This window comes from Alligator mississippiensis, chromosome 1 (assembly GCF_030867095.1).
Source record: "Alligator mississippiensis isolate rAllMis1 chromosome 1, rAllMis1, whole genome shotgun sequence".
Lineage (NCBI taxonomy): Eukaryota > Metazoa > Chordata > Crocodylia > Alligatoridae > Alligator > Alligator mississippiensis.
The window spans coordinates 296,874,061-296,886,649 of NC_081824.1; the positions used below are offsets into that span (position 1 = coordinate 296,874,061).

Genomic DNA, 12,589 nt, shown 5'->3' on the forward strand with positions numbered 1-12,589 from the left:
TGGCAGCATCCAGCCAGCTTATTTGTGATTCATTCAAGGGAGTGCAGAAGTGTAGTCTCTGAGACACAAGGTTATACCCTTCTTGTTATGACTTTTGCTATACATTACAGCAACCAAGAAAAAATAAGATCCTGCGTATCAAGTACTTTCTATATAAGCTCTCTCAATCATCACTATTGCATGTGCATTCAATCAAGTAGAATCTTCCTTCTGACCACTGTTAATTTGTTATAAAGAAAAGTACCTAACACCAAAAGAATATGAGCCTTCTATAATTTGCTTCCTGATTGACCTGAAGAAACACTTTAAAAACTAATAGAGAAATATAATTCCAGTCTTTTTCACTGAAAACTGAGCCTAATGTCAAAATGGAATATAACATGGGCAAGAAATTGCAATAGCTTTGTGTTTGTCTTGTAAAAATGAGACAACCAATATTTTATAGGTTTTTTAATGTACATTTCAAAACATGATTGATTTCTGTTATCGAAAGAGATTAAAAGCTGGCAGTAGCAAAGCATTTATTTAAATATTCTGAAGAAAGAAAACATTTTTGCCTCCTACAGTTAATGGATCTTTGTTCATCAAAGATAGCAACTTGACAGTAAAAGTGAACAAAACAATTGAAATTTTTTGTGAAGCCTTAGGATGGGCTCCGGCTCCAAACATTACCTGGAAGATAAATAACTCTTTCGTAGATAAATCGATGTATATTACTGAACACGGTCAAGAATCTAATGGCCTTCACAATACAACCAGCATCTTAACTTTGACTCCATTAACCAATGAGACTCTGACTTGTTTAGCTGATATACGAGCATTGTCTAAGCCACAGAATGCAACTGTAACTCTTATTTTGGTTGAATCTCCTCTAGGTAAGTGAACATTCCTCATGCCGTCACTGTTTATTTTGTTTTGAAAACCTTTGATGTGCAGCCTGAGCAATGTAGCATGTGCTACTGCAAGAGAATCAAGCTTCTGTAAATGGTACAAACTGCAACTTGATATTCATGTATGGCAAGCTCTATACATGGGGCTAGCACAAGTCCTGTGCACCATGACACCACGCTTACAATACATTCTGAGCAACACAAAGTGGAACTTTCCTTTTAGTGACATCATTGCCTACAAAATGGAGTGTTGCGACTTATGCAAGATCCCTTCCAATATATTCAGGTTTAAAAAACAAAGACATGTTTCAGCCCATAAGATAATACACATCTCTGTACCTACCATAAACATTTTAGGTGATACTTCATTTGCTCAAGGTCAAACCTAGATGAAATCCTGGCTCCTTTGAAGTCAATGCTAGTTTTGCCATTGATGTCAAGAAAGCCTGAATTTCAATTCCTGGTTCCTACAAAGAGTGAACAGGGCAGATAGAATTCCCAGTCTCTAAGGCTAGGGACAGATGTTCAAAAAGCCTGAGCCTGAATTGATTCAACCTTTGCAGGTTAGTCTAACCCGGCTAGCCTGAACCAATTGGAAACTTGACAGACATTCTCTGTAGACTGAGGAAATTCAGGCACATGCCTGCAGTGGCTCAGGCTAGAAGCCAAGGCAGTGGGGGGCACTAGAGCAGCCCTCCCTTCCCTTCTGCAGGGAGGTGAACTGAGGAGGGTGTGGCCAGGCCCTGGCAGGACTCTCTCATTAGGGAGGTCTGCCTGAACAGTCCCAGGCTGTTCCCCCCTGGCTGCTTAAGCGGTGGGAGTGTTGCCAGCCCCAGGCTAGCACTCTGAGGCAAGGGGGTTGTTCAGTGAATGCATCTGTTGATGATATGGAGCTTTTCAATCTTCCTTCCTGCTTCATCATACTGTTTGCAGCAAACTGATAGAGGAACAAGACAGCTGGGTGAGGAGTGGGGGACGATGAGGAGGACACACTAATAACAGTTTTTATCACCTGATTAGCAAAACAATAGCCTCTTTCTACAATACTTCAAATTTCTTAAACACCTTACCAGCTAACCTGCTGATTAGCTCCAAAAGCCCTAAGGGGTCACTATTCTGTCTGCTTATCTCAGTAAAATTGGAGAGAGACACACACAGACACCTCTTGGCATTAGCTAACATACCACCTGCTGTGGCAGAGAGGAGGAAAGGATCTCTGCTTAAGTAATGAGTGGTGGTTGGGGGCGAGGGAGAAGGGGGCATGGGGGTGGGGGGGGACCCTGCTGTGCCTGCATGTCTGTGCTGAACTCCAGCCAGGGAGCAGAGGGGAGAGGCCAGCCCTGCTGTGGAGCAGAGAGCCCCCCCCAGCCCAGAGAGCATGCTGCGATGCTGGGGGGGGGGGTGTCTCTGATTTAACTTAAACCAGCAAGGGGTCTGGGACAGACATTGCATAAACTGGTTTGAGCCAAATCAGTTAAGTCTGATACTACATTCAACCAGGTTTATCTCAAACTGGTTTCAGCCATTTTCAAACTGGTTTATGTTCACTGAACATCTGTTTTGTTACAGGTTTAAACCAGTTTGTGATTACTTAAACCGGTTTATGTGTAATGTCTGTCCTAGCCTAATTGACACTCCTCCATGTGTTTCCTCATGGAGGCTGGTTGGCCATGCCATCAACAAGGATGGCTGGAGCACAGTGACAGCTTAGCCATGCTCTTTCCCAAGCATTACCCTTGTAGGAACATACTGGATGGGCTTGAAGGCCCATTACCCCCAGTATCCTGTCCTGGATAGTGTTACCCCTCCAGATACTTCAGAGGAAAGTTAAAAATAACTATAGGGTCAGCAGATGTGGGATAATGTACCCCACATATTCATCTTCCTCTTGTTCTCATACCCATGAAGCATGATATTTAATATATCTTTCAAAATGTATGTTAGCAATCAGCATTATAACTCTGTATATATTTGCTATTCATGTAAGTATCCAATTATTTTTTATGTATTGCTACCTTCGTGGTCTCTCCAATATTCTATGGTAATTAGCTCCACAAATTAACATCTCTGTTATCCAGAGACTTACCAAGCTATTGGTAAAGCTGGACTTACCAGGCACACATAGCAAGAGGAACAAGGGACCAGGCTCTGGATCATTGCGTATATCAGCAAATATGTTTTTACTGAAGTGGTATCCTAGGTGAGATGCTTCTCTTTTCCAAACTGTAGCACAATAAAAACATGCTGGATTAGATCCAGTGTATGGTTCAGCTGAGGGCAGGGTGTGGGGGTGGGAGAGGTGGCACACAAAAGTGCTTTTTGCAGCCTCTCAGTCCTGGGATTACTCGGTTAATGGTCCCTGTATAAGGTACATGTGTCTCAAGGCTACTGGAATTGTTATCAGCTCATTCTATTGTCTAGAGTCAGCTCAGAGCTGAGATTACCTTGATGACACCTTGGTGACACCCTCTTTTTAGCTTTATTATCTATCTTGGGGCTTGGAAAGGTGATACAGAAGCCTTTATGGTGGTTCAGTGCAACTCTAGATTTCTTCTACATAGAATAGGTCCTTATAGCCATGTTTCTTTTAGTCATCTGCTAAGTGTCATCTTTTGACATGCTCCTCAAGGCACCTCTCAGAGTGCTAGGTGATGTGAACCACTCCTTGTACTGAAATGGGTGGTAATTGCATAATGCACACAAGATATTAATATACCAGAGTGATGGGTGTGGTATAAAAACCTAGATATGAAGATAAACAAATAAGCTTCCTGACTGAGCCGTTTTATTAAGTGTGAGTCATTGTTTACAATGTTCCCAGGAGCTCCTACTTTGTCATGCAATTGAAAAAGACCATTCTACTGGTTTTAATAAGACATCTTCAAAGTTAGATTGCTTCTAATTACTGATGAAGCAAAACATATCTATCCTGAGGATTTAATAAAATTAATAAAATTACCTTGCCTGCTCCTCTGTGAGCTACTGAGGTATGAACCCTCAGTTTCCATAGTTACACAATGAAAATCAGAAGAGGAAAAAAACAGATGTCATGAAGCATATTAGTGATAGGACCATTATTCATTACTTTTGGAAAATGATTGTGTGGCAGCAGACACTCAAATTTGTCAGGGTAGGAGAAAGTAACGTCTTTAAATTATGAATGTGAAATAAAGATATGACACTTACAATAAATGAAAATATTCTAATACATGCAACATTTGAAATTCCAGCAATCCTTACCTGATGTTGGCAGCAAAAAGGTCCAGGCTGGCAAGTCAAGAAAAATAAATTACCTTCTTTGATAGGCAATACTTCCCCACTCATAAGCACAAAGTCCAAGAGTTTGAAACAAAGAAAACTACTGGACCTTTAGTCAGTTGCCAATTTCTACTAGGTAGCAACTTCTACTAAGTAAGATTCCTACCACTGCCCCAGGTGTCCTGAATAGAGTCTCCATTTCAGTCCTTCTCCCACAGTTGTCAGTAACTGGGCATATCTACACGTGCATTAATGCACTTTTCCTAATGTGCATTAAATTTAGTACCTCCCATGTGAGGTATTAAATAAATGTGTATTAGGTTCCTCTAATGTGCAGTACCAAAAGCACATTTTAAAAGTGATACTTAATGCTCAGTAGCCTATTATACTGTGAATTAGCATAATAGGCTACTGTGCATTAAAGCACACGTGTAGATGTACCCACTGTGGGGCAATGCAGTGTAGCATTCGGCCCTTGTTGCACATTCCACTTAGGACATGTTAAATGCACTTAAAAAGGCTAGCATCCCTGTGTTCAAGCACTAAAGCATGTGCTAAGCACCATCATAGCATAGTAAACTTAGGACTTTTCCAGCAAGGAGTATCTCCAGATTGTATTACAGAATGTGTTAAGCTAATGTCTAACTGCTCTACGGTGGTCATACAATCAGAAGACTCCTGTGTACTGTGGGATCTGGAATCCACAAACAGCAGTTTATTGGTTGCAGCACACTGCTGTGCACTGAAGTTTTCATAGTTCCAACACTTAGGATATGTTTATTTAGCTCATAGAGGACATGCTTACATGCTGTTAATGCTATAAAGACTTACCACACAGTAAAATACTGTGCAGTAAGCTTTTCCTGGGAGCATGTTTAAATGTGCTCCCAATAGGAGCAGCCAGGGTTGCTCCTATCCTGCTCTGGCCCCCTGCTGCATTGAGTCAGAGCTCCAGACTGCTCCAGGATGTTATCTCAGGGGTTGGCAGGGAGCATGGGGCCATTCCCCCTGTGCATGGGGCCAGGAGAGATCTGCTGGCTGCAGTGGCAGCTGTCTCCTTGCCCCATACACATGGGGAGGGGCCCTGAAGTGTGTGGGGCCAGGAGACAGCTGCTGCTGCAGAGCTCTCCGAGCCCTGTGCCTGTGGGAACAAAGCTCATGCCCAAAGGGGATTTCCTGCATAGCTTGGGTTTGTTGGCTGAGAGCTGTCCCACTTCTTGGGCAGCTCCCAGCCAGCTCTGGCCTGGGTGGGGGTGCAGCCCACAGCTGGCTGGTAGCTGCCTCAGAAGGGGGACAGTTCCTGGTCAGCCCTGGGCTGATTGGGGAAATCTCTGCCCTGGAGTTGACTGGAAGCTGCCACAGAAGGGACAGTTCCCATCTAGCCCCAGGATGTGTGGGGAAGCAGGGAGCTCCTGAGTCCCAGTGCTGCGGAGGGCAGGCAGAGAGCTACGTCATTTGGGTGCTGCTCTTCTCCCAGCTTCTGGAGGAGCCAGGAGCTGAGTAGTACCTTGACCAGGGAAATTTCCCATCCCCTGTTGCCCCCTAGTGATGGGGCTGACTGGGAGCAAATTTGCTCCCAGTGCACAGTATCTACTATGCAGTTAGCTTACTACCTGGGTAGTAGCTAACTGCGCAGTAGACTATTTTACTGCACAGTAAATGGTGCACACATGTAGACACTGATTCTTTACTGCACAGTTGATTAGTTCACTGCACAGAAAAGTATCCCATGTAGATACACCCAGTAAGCATTACTGTGCGACTGTTCAGAAAACTTTGTAACTTGTAGTAATGATAAGATCTAAGTAAAACATGTCAAAAGTGTAACATATGAAAAGAGCCTTAGTGTCTTCTGGCCTTAGCTGCACCACAGTCCAAAATTTGGGCAAGTCCAATTCCAGCCCTTTAGGGAAATGTTACCAGGGAAGCTCTGGTGACCTTGACTCGTTACCTTAGATGAAGGAACTACAGTTCTGCTGCTGGGTAGTGATGCCCTCATCCAAGTCCCTGGAGTAGGCTTCTATTACTCCCTGTAGCATCAATTCAAACTGCCTTGGCCTTAACTTTTGTGCTATCTGCACCTTGTATATGTCCCAGCTCAATCCTGAATCCACCTTCAAACTGAATCAAAGCTATTTCTCACTTCAGCTGTGTTGCCTGCCTGAAACCTGTCTCAAGTCTTTGCTAAGTCTTCAGAGAAAGAGCATTGTCTGACAGGACCTTTTGCAAAGGCTTAACCACCAGGCAGGCACTGCCAACATGAGGAAGGTAGAAATGAATAAGTCAAGCAGCTAGCCAGGTCTCTTGTTTTGCTTTGGAAGATAACCAGTAAGCTGCTAATTAAGGAAGAGCAGGTGATAAAGAAAAGATAGCAGTAATTGGGGCCCGGAGAGGGTTAGAGGGGAAATTTAGGAAGTTTGTGACTGTTTTCCACACCGAAGTATACCACAGAAATACGTGCAGCCATGAACAGCATAGTAACACACTTCAGTTCTGGATGTCATATTCATGAACATAACATATTTGAACTCTGAGGATCAATATGCTGCCATGGTTTTCTGTGGACACTCCAGGTCCCTTGCAGAAAGTAGTTTGGACTAGCGACAGTCAGGAGACAGGGTTACTTTAGGGTTTTCCAAGACAGCCTGGTTTCGTCCATTAAATTGTTGCCCATTACCGAAACCTGAAACTACTTCCTTCTTCAAGTTGGAATGTTCTAATCAGTTCTACCAAAAGAAAATCCACCTTGCTTTGAACCCAGTCACCTGGTTTTCCCTTCTCCTGCACTACAGAATAAATGTTTTGGAACAATTCCTATAAGACAGAGTACATGCAATAGTTACCTAAGTTACATACATTAATTACCATTTATTTGATAGCATTATTACAATCCTAAAATATGGCTATACAGACTGCACTGTAGTGCAAATACCTTACATCTCTCTTCTTAAAAAGAGAACCAAGGAAAAAATATTAAAGAAAGAGAAGTCCTTGGGCTATGCACTGAAGTGGGCTTATTGAAATATCTGAAATTACTCAGATCCTTATTGTATTTCATGATCTAAGGAGACAGAGTGCTTGATAATGTATGTAATGTAATAATAATGTCATGTAATAATAAGGGCTTGATAATGTTTGCAAACAGAAGTCATTCCCATAAGGGAAATAATTTAGAATTAGTGTGAAAGATCTTACTGACAATATGTTGATAGGAGATTATTATATTAATATTAACTTCAGAAGACAAGAGTCCTGATAAAGTAAGGGAAAAAGTTAAGGCCAATCTTAAAACTCCAAGTATTTGATTATTCTATGGAATATTTTCTGCTTAGCTTGCTCTACCAATTAACGTTGTGTTTAGAAAGATTACATACAGGACACTGCATTTAAATCAGCATGATTCTCAGTAATCACCAACATTAAAAAACACATCTTAACCCAATGTTTGCTTTGAGTGATAGTCATAAATCAGAAAAGTGCTAGTGCAGAGCAGAAGGGCAGTGCCATTAACATCTTTTTGTTTCTGCTGTTTAGTGTCGGTGATTCTTATTTGTTTCTCTGGAACAAAACTCAAGGATACGCATTTAACTGAAATCTTTTGTCACTCTTTTTATTTTTAAGTCTGTCTTGCTCTAACCAGCAGACAAATCCTGAATTTGTTTAAAAGCAGCCTGCTTTTGCAAGTGAATTGGCAATGAAGGTTGAAAGGCCACAAATCACAAGAACAGATACAATATTAAAATCTGATTAACAAAGAAACCAAACCAAAACAAAGCAACCCCCCTCTCCCCAAGCCTGGCTTTATGACTTCTGTAGTTAACCAGTACATGTGAAACTAATGATTTCATGTTTGCCCAAGGATAAAATTGTGACTGGCAAACAAAGTTTGTTAAGAGTATCAGTCACGAAGATCTGTTTCTGTGACTCATTAAAAAAAACGACCTGCACACCTCTATTAGCTTTTGCATTGCTTGCATATAACCTTTGTATGACAGTCTAGCAAATTATTCTCTGCAGGTGGCTTAATACAAATCTGGGTTAAAATTAGTTGTGAAAGCTATTACAAGACATAAACATAAAAATAAAGGAATAAGATAAGAATGCACAGAGAAATGGAAGTTAAAGGACTTGATTCTGCTTCCTTTCATGTTAATGGGTGTTTTGTCATGCATTACAGTGTGATTAGGATTTAAATATCTGGGGAGAGAATTTGATGGCAAATTTTCTTAAGATGCATACAAATGTGCATTTCTAACAAAAGTAATTTCTTTGGGTAGAAAAATAGTCTGGGAGCTGGCTTATATAGATGTTTCTCCATTTCAGTGACTGGAGAGATTCACAGGCAAGCTTCCCAGTTGGGAAGCACTAGAGGGCTGCTCCTTCGGCCACCATAACACTTAGGGGAGTCCATTAATTCACAGCCTGTCCTGTCTCCTGCCTGGGAAAGGGGAAGGATATCAAGTAGCAGGTGGGAGCTCCTCAGGAGCCAAGCAGAGGGAGCAGCATGGCAAAGCCCCTGCCTGCTTTCTATGCTGGGAACTCCAGCATAGGAAGCAGGTAGAGAACAGCTGGGCTCCTCCTTCCCTCCCCTCCCCTCCTAGCCTATAGGATAGGCAGGAGAAGCTGGCTCACATGCCTTCTCCAGACTGGGGTGACCCTGGTCTTAGGGGGGCATCAGAGCCTTTCCCCTAGCTCCACTCTTCCTGGTCCCTGAGAAGAGTGCAAACCTTCAGTCTCCCAGGAGAAACTTTAAAAAACAATTTAACTCTGGTTGTTCCTGGGTTATTTTTCTCCCAGCCATTTTTACTCTGGGAAAATAAGCTTGCACCTCTACACACTTCTGTTTCCTACTATGAAAATGAAGATTTTTCTGGTCAAAACTGAACATCTGTATCTGGCCTGATGGAGTGAATTTAAAGTTCCTGACCATAGGAAGTGACTAGACATCTTAAAATGAGGTCTGAAGCTAGTCAGAAAGTTAGATGCAGAGATAAGGAGACAAGGTTCCAGGAAGTGATTGGAAAATGGGAGAAGGACTGAGAGCTCAAAAAGTATGAAGAGAAACGTTGTGGTAGTAATAGTTTATTTATTGCATTTTCAAAGACAATATAATAAAACAAGCAATAAAGATTGCATAGAATAGAACACCTACAATCATATAATTATATTCAATTCTTGCTAAAAACACACAATAAGATTATCTATGCCACAAGCCTACACAAAAAACCCACTACATAGTGTATGATAACATAAAGAAAAAAATTAAATAATCTAAATCATTCTTCCCAAAAAACATCTTCTGTCCAAATATGGGATCAGATACCACCTGTCCATGACAACTACAGATCTCATAAGAGTGCATCTTAGTCTAGTAATAGCCTAGTTGTTTGTAGTTTTGCACCACAGACATGTAGGTTTCTGGCCAAAGGAGTATTTCATTAGTTTAAAAAAAAGGAAAAGTTTGAGACAGTCTAATTGCCATCATATCTGTCTGCATGCTAGGATCTCTGATGGTTTGCTTTAAAATATAGGGGAAATATTGGATTAGGGACTCTCAGTACATTTCTCAGGCCATTTGTCTGGAGGAGAATATAGATGTTTTTTAACTATTCAAACCAGGGTTTATTTGGCAAAGGAAAGCCTTCTAGACTGCACTTCTTGGGGTATCAAGTAGATGTAAAAGATCTAATTTTTATCCAGCAGTTTAGAGTTTTAAATTGAACTAAGATCAAGGGCCAGGTTATTAACCTTTCAGTGGGCCCTAGGCAAACAAACTTGTGGTCCTTTACTTTTTTCATTCAATAATTATATGTAAAATAAGCACAACTGGGCCCCTTCTTCACTTAGTCCCTAGGCATGTGCCAACTTTGTCTGTGTTAATCTGGCCCTGCTAAAATGCTTAGATTTATCAGTCTGGTTTCAGAGCGCATCAGCTCCCGCCATTGTAGAATTAGGTAGAGATTAAAAACATTGTGCTTGCATAGTATAAGCGAGTAGAATGTTTGGAGAAAAGAGATGTATATGTTTGTGCCAGAAGGAAGCCAAGGAGCTGATAGAAGATAACAGACACTTAGGCTGGGTCCACACAAGCAGGAGCATGGTTTTGCAGCAGCACAAATAGTACTGGTACAAATTTGTGCTGCTACTTTGTGCCGCAGCACATGCCCTTGCCCGTGTGGTTTGTAGTGAGACACACTGGCCCAGTACTCCATGTGCTGCAGGTTGGGGGTGACTGGCTGGGGCACAGGATGCCTCAGCAGGGGCTAGCCATCCCCTGTGCTGAGGCACCCTATGCTCTGGCAAGCCAGGGAGCAACATGTGGAGATGGAGGAGCAGGTAGCCCAGGGCTGCCTGCTTCCCCATCTCCGTGTGCTGTGAATCCCTCATACTAAGGCACCCTGCACCCCCACTAGGTGTTCCCCATCTGGCTGGGGTGCAGGGTGCCTTGAGACAGGGGAGCAGGCAGCCTTGGGCTGGCTGCTCCCCTGCGTCCTTGTGCCTCAGTGTGGGGGCCCCATTGTGGAGCCCCAGCGCTGAGGCACACTGCACCCCAGCCAGCCATAGAGCAGCTGGTTGGGACACAGTGTGCCCCAAGACAGGGGAGCAGTCAGCTCAAGGCTGCCTCCTCCTTTGTCTCCAGGTGCTTCAGTGTGAGGGCTCCGCTGCTCCATGTGCTGCAGGGGGAGTGGTGGTGATGGTGGTGGGGGCTTCCTGAGGCACAGGGTGCTTCAGCATGGGGTTAGCTGGCAGGCAGCTCCTGTGCTGGGGCACACTGTGCCCTGGCGAGCTAGGGAGCAGCACATGGAGACAGGGGAGTAGGCAGAGGCAGCCCAGTTCATTAGGACTATACCAAACTCAATAATGGGCAAAGATTTGGGAGTTTAAAATGCAAAATCAAGTCCACATTTTAAAGCTGTCCTCTATTGCTGTAAAGGATCACTACCAATGCCTAGCATCCACGTGCTTGTTTCATATGCTGGCCTCTACTTTTGTAATGTGCTGGTTGAAAATCCAGGAGTACTTGAAGGCTTCCACAGAAATAATGGAAAGTAGAAAATCATAATAAGTAAGGCTGAAAGGGATCTTGAAAAGTCTCCTAGTCTATCCCTGTACCCCAAGGTAAATCATTCCTGATAGCTGTCTAACCCAGAATTTGCCTTGGGGAAGGCGGGGGGTAGAGGTGGGGAGGGGGAGATGACAGATTGCTGGGTGATTATACAAATCATATCTGCTGATTGCTGCCTGGCACCCCTCCTTTTTCAGCTGCTACTAGCACTTTCCCTAACAATGACTACTGCTGACAAGCAGCATCAGCAGCAGTTGGTGGTGGGTGGTCAGTTCCCCTTACTGCCTGCTCTGATAGATGTTGCTACCACTGAAGCAGAGTTGGCATGAGTGCCCAGCCCTGCTACTGTGATGCATAAACCAACAAACTTGGGGAAATGTTGGTCTAATCAGTTCTTGAAAACCTTTGAACATGGAGTTTCCACCACCTCTCTAAATAACCCTTAGCTATCCTTACTATTAGATTGTTTGTTCTAATGTCTAAACTAAATCTCCCTTGCTGCAATTTAACCCCTCTCTTTACTTCATGTCCTATTCTCAATCAACAATCCCCAGAAGAACAGTTTCTCTTCGTTTCATATAACCTTTCTCTTTGTAGTAACCTTTTACATATTTGAAGACTTATTTCTCTCCCTTGTTTTCTCTTTTCTAGATTAAACAAACCTAATTTTTTTCTGTCTTCCTTCATATGTTATGATTTCTAGAGCTCTGATAATTTTTGTTGTTGTCTTCTGCCTTTTTCTAGTTAGTCAACACCTTTCTTGAAGTGTGGTGCCAAAATTGGACACATTATTCCAGATGTAGCCTAACCAATGTTGAGTAGACTGGAAGTATTGCCTCACATCTTACATGCAACACTTGTTTACATATGACACAGGATTACTGTTCTCACAACTGTATGACACTGCTGAATCATGGCCAGTCTGTGATCTACTATAAGCCCCAGCTCCTTTTCTGCAAAATTGCCATCTGGTTCTTCTCTATCTGTGCATTTTGTAATTGTTTACTTGTAGTACTTTGCACTTTTACTGAATCTCATTCTTTGATCAGACTGGAAGATATATCTAAGCTATACATTTTGCCATGCACGGCCATCTTCAGTGGGGTACACTAAAAGATTTGTTACCCATACAAATCCAGTGCAGCACAGACAAACCAAATTGCCAAGTCTGTATTTGGGTTGGTTCTGAAGGTTTTTTTAAACAGCTGCAAGGGTTATATTTTGGGCTGCTTTTAGAAAGTTCAGGGAGTGGCTAAGTGGTAGTATACTTGGGATATTTGGGTGAAGCAAATGGTTGAGGCCATTACAGTCAAAACAAGTGTCTGCAGTATGCTGCTGGTTACTTAAGAATAATGGGTATCCATTTAATGTTGAT

At 42.6% G+C, this 12,589-nt stretch overlaps 1 protein-coding gene across 5 annotated transcripts in view; it reads left to right on the forward strand.

Moving 5' to 3' along the window:
- IGSF5 (immunoglobulin superfamily member 5) overlaps positions 1 to 12,589 on the forward strand; it is a 99,068-nt gene that overhangs the window by 15,410 nt on the left and 71,069 nt on the right. For 3 of the 5 annotated variants that reach the window (XR_002086723.2, XM_006262504.4, XM_014599161.3), the window contains exon 4: positions 567 to 875. The exons of the other annotated variants lie outside the window; for them this stretch is intronic. Coding sequence is in view for 2 of the 3 variants with exons in the window: in XM_006262504.4 (XP_006262566.2) it covers positions 567 to 875 (309 nt within the window). In the remaining variant the exon portion in view is untranslated. The remainder of the gene's footprint in view (positions 1 to 566; positions 876 to 12,589) is intronic. 5 annotated transcript variants of the gene reach the window in all.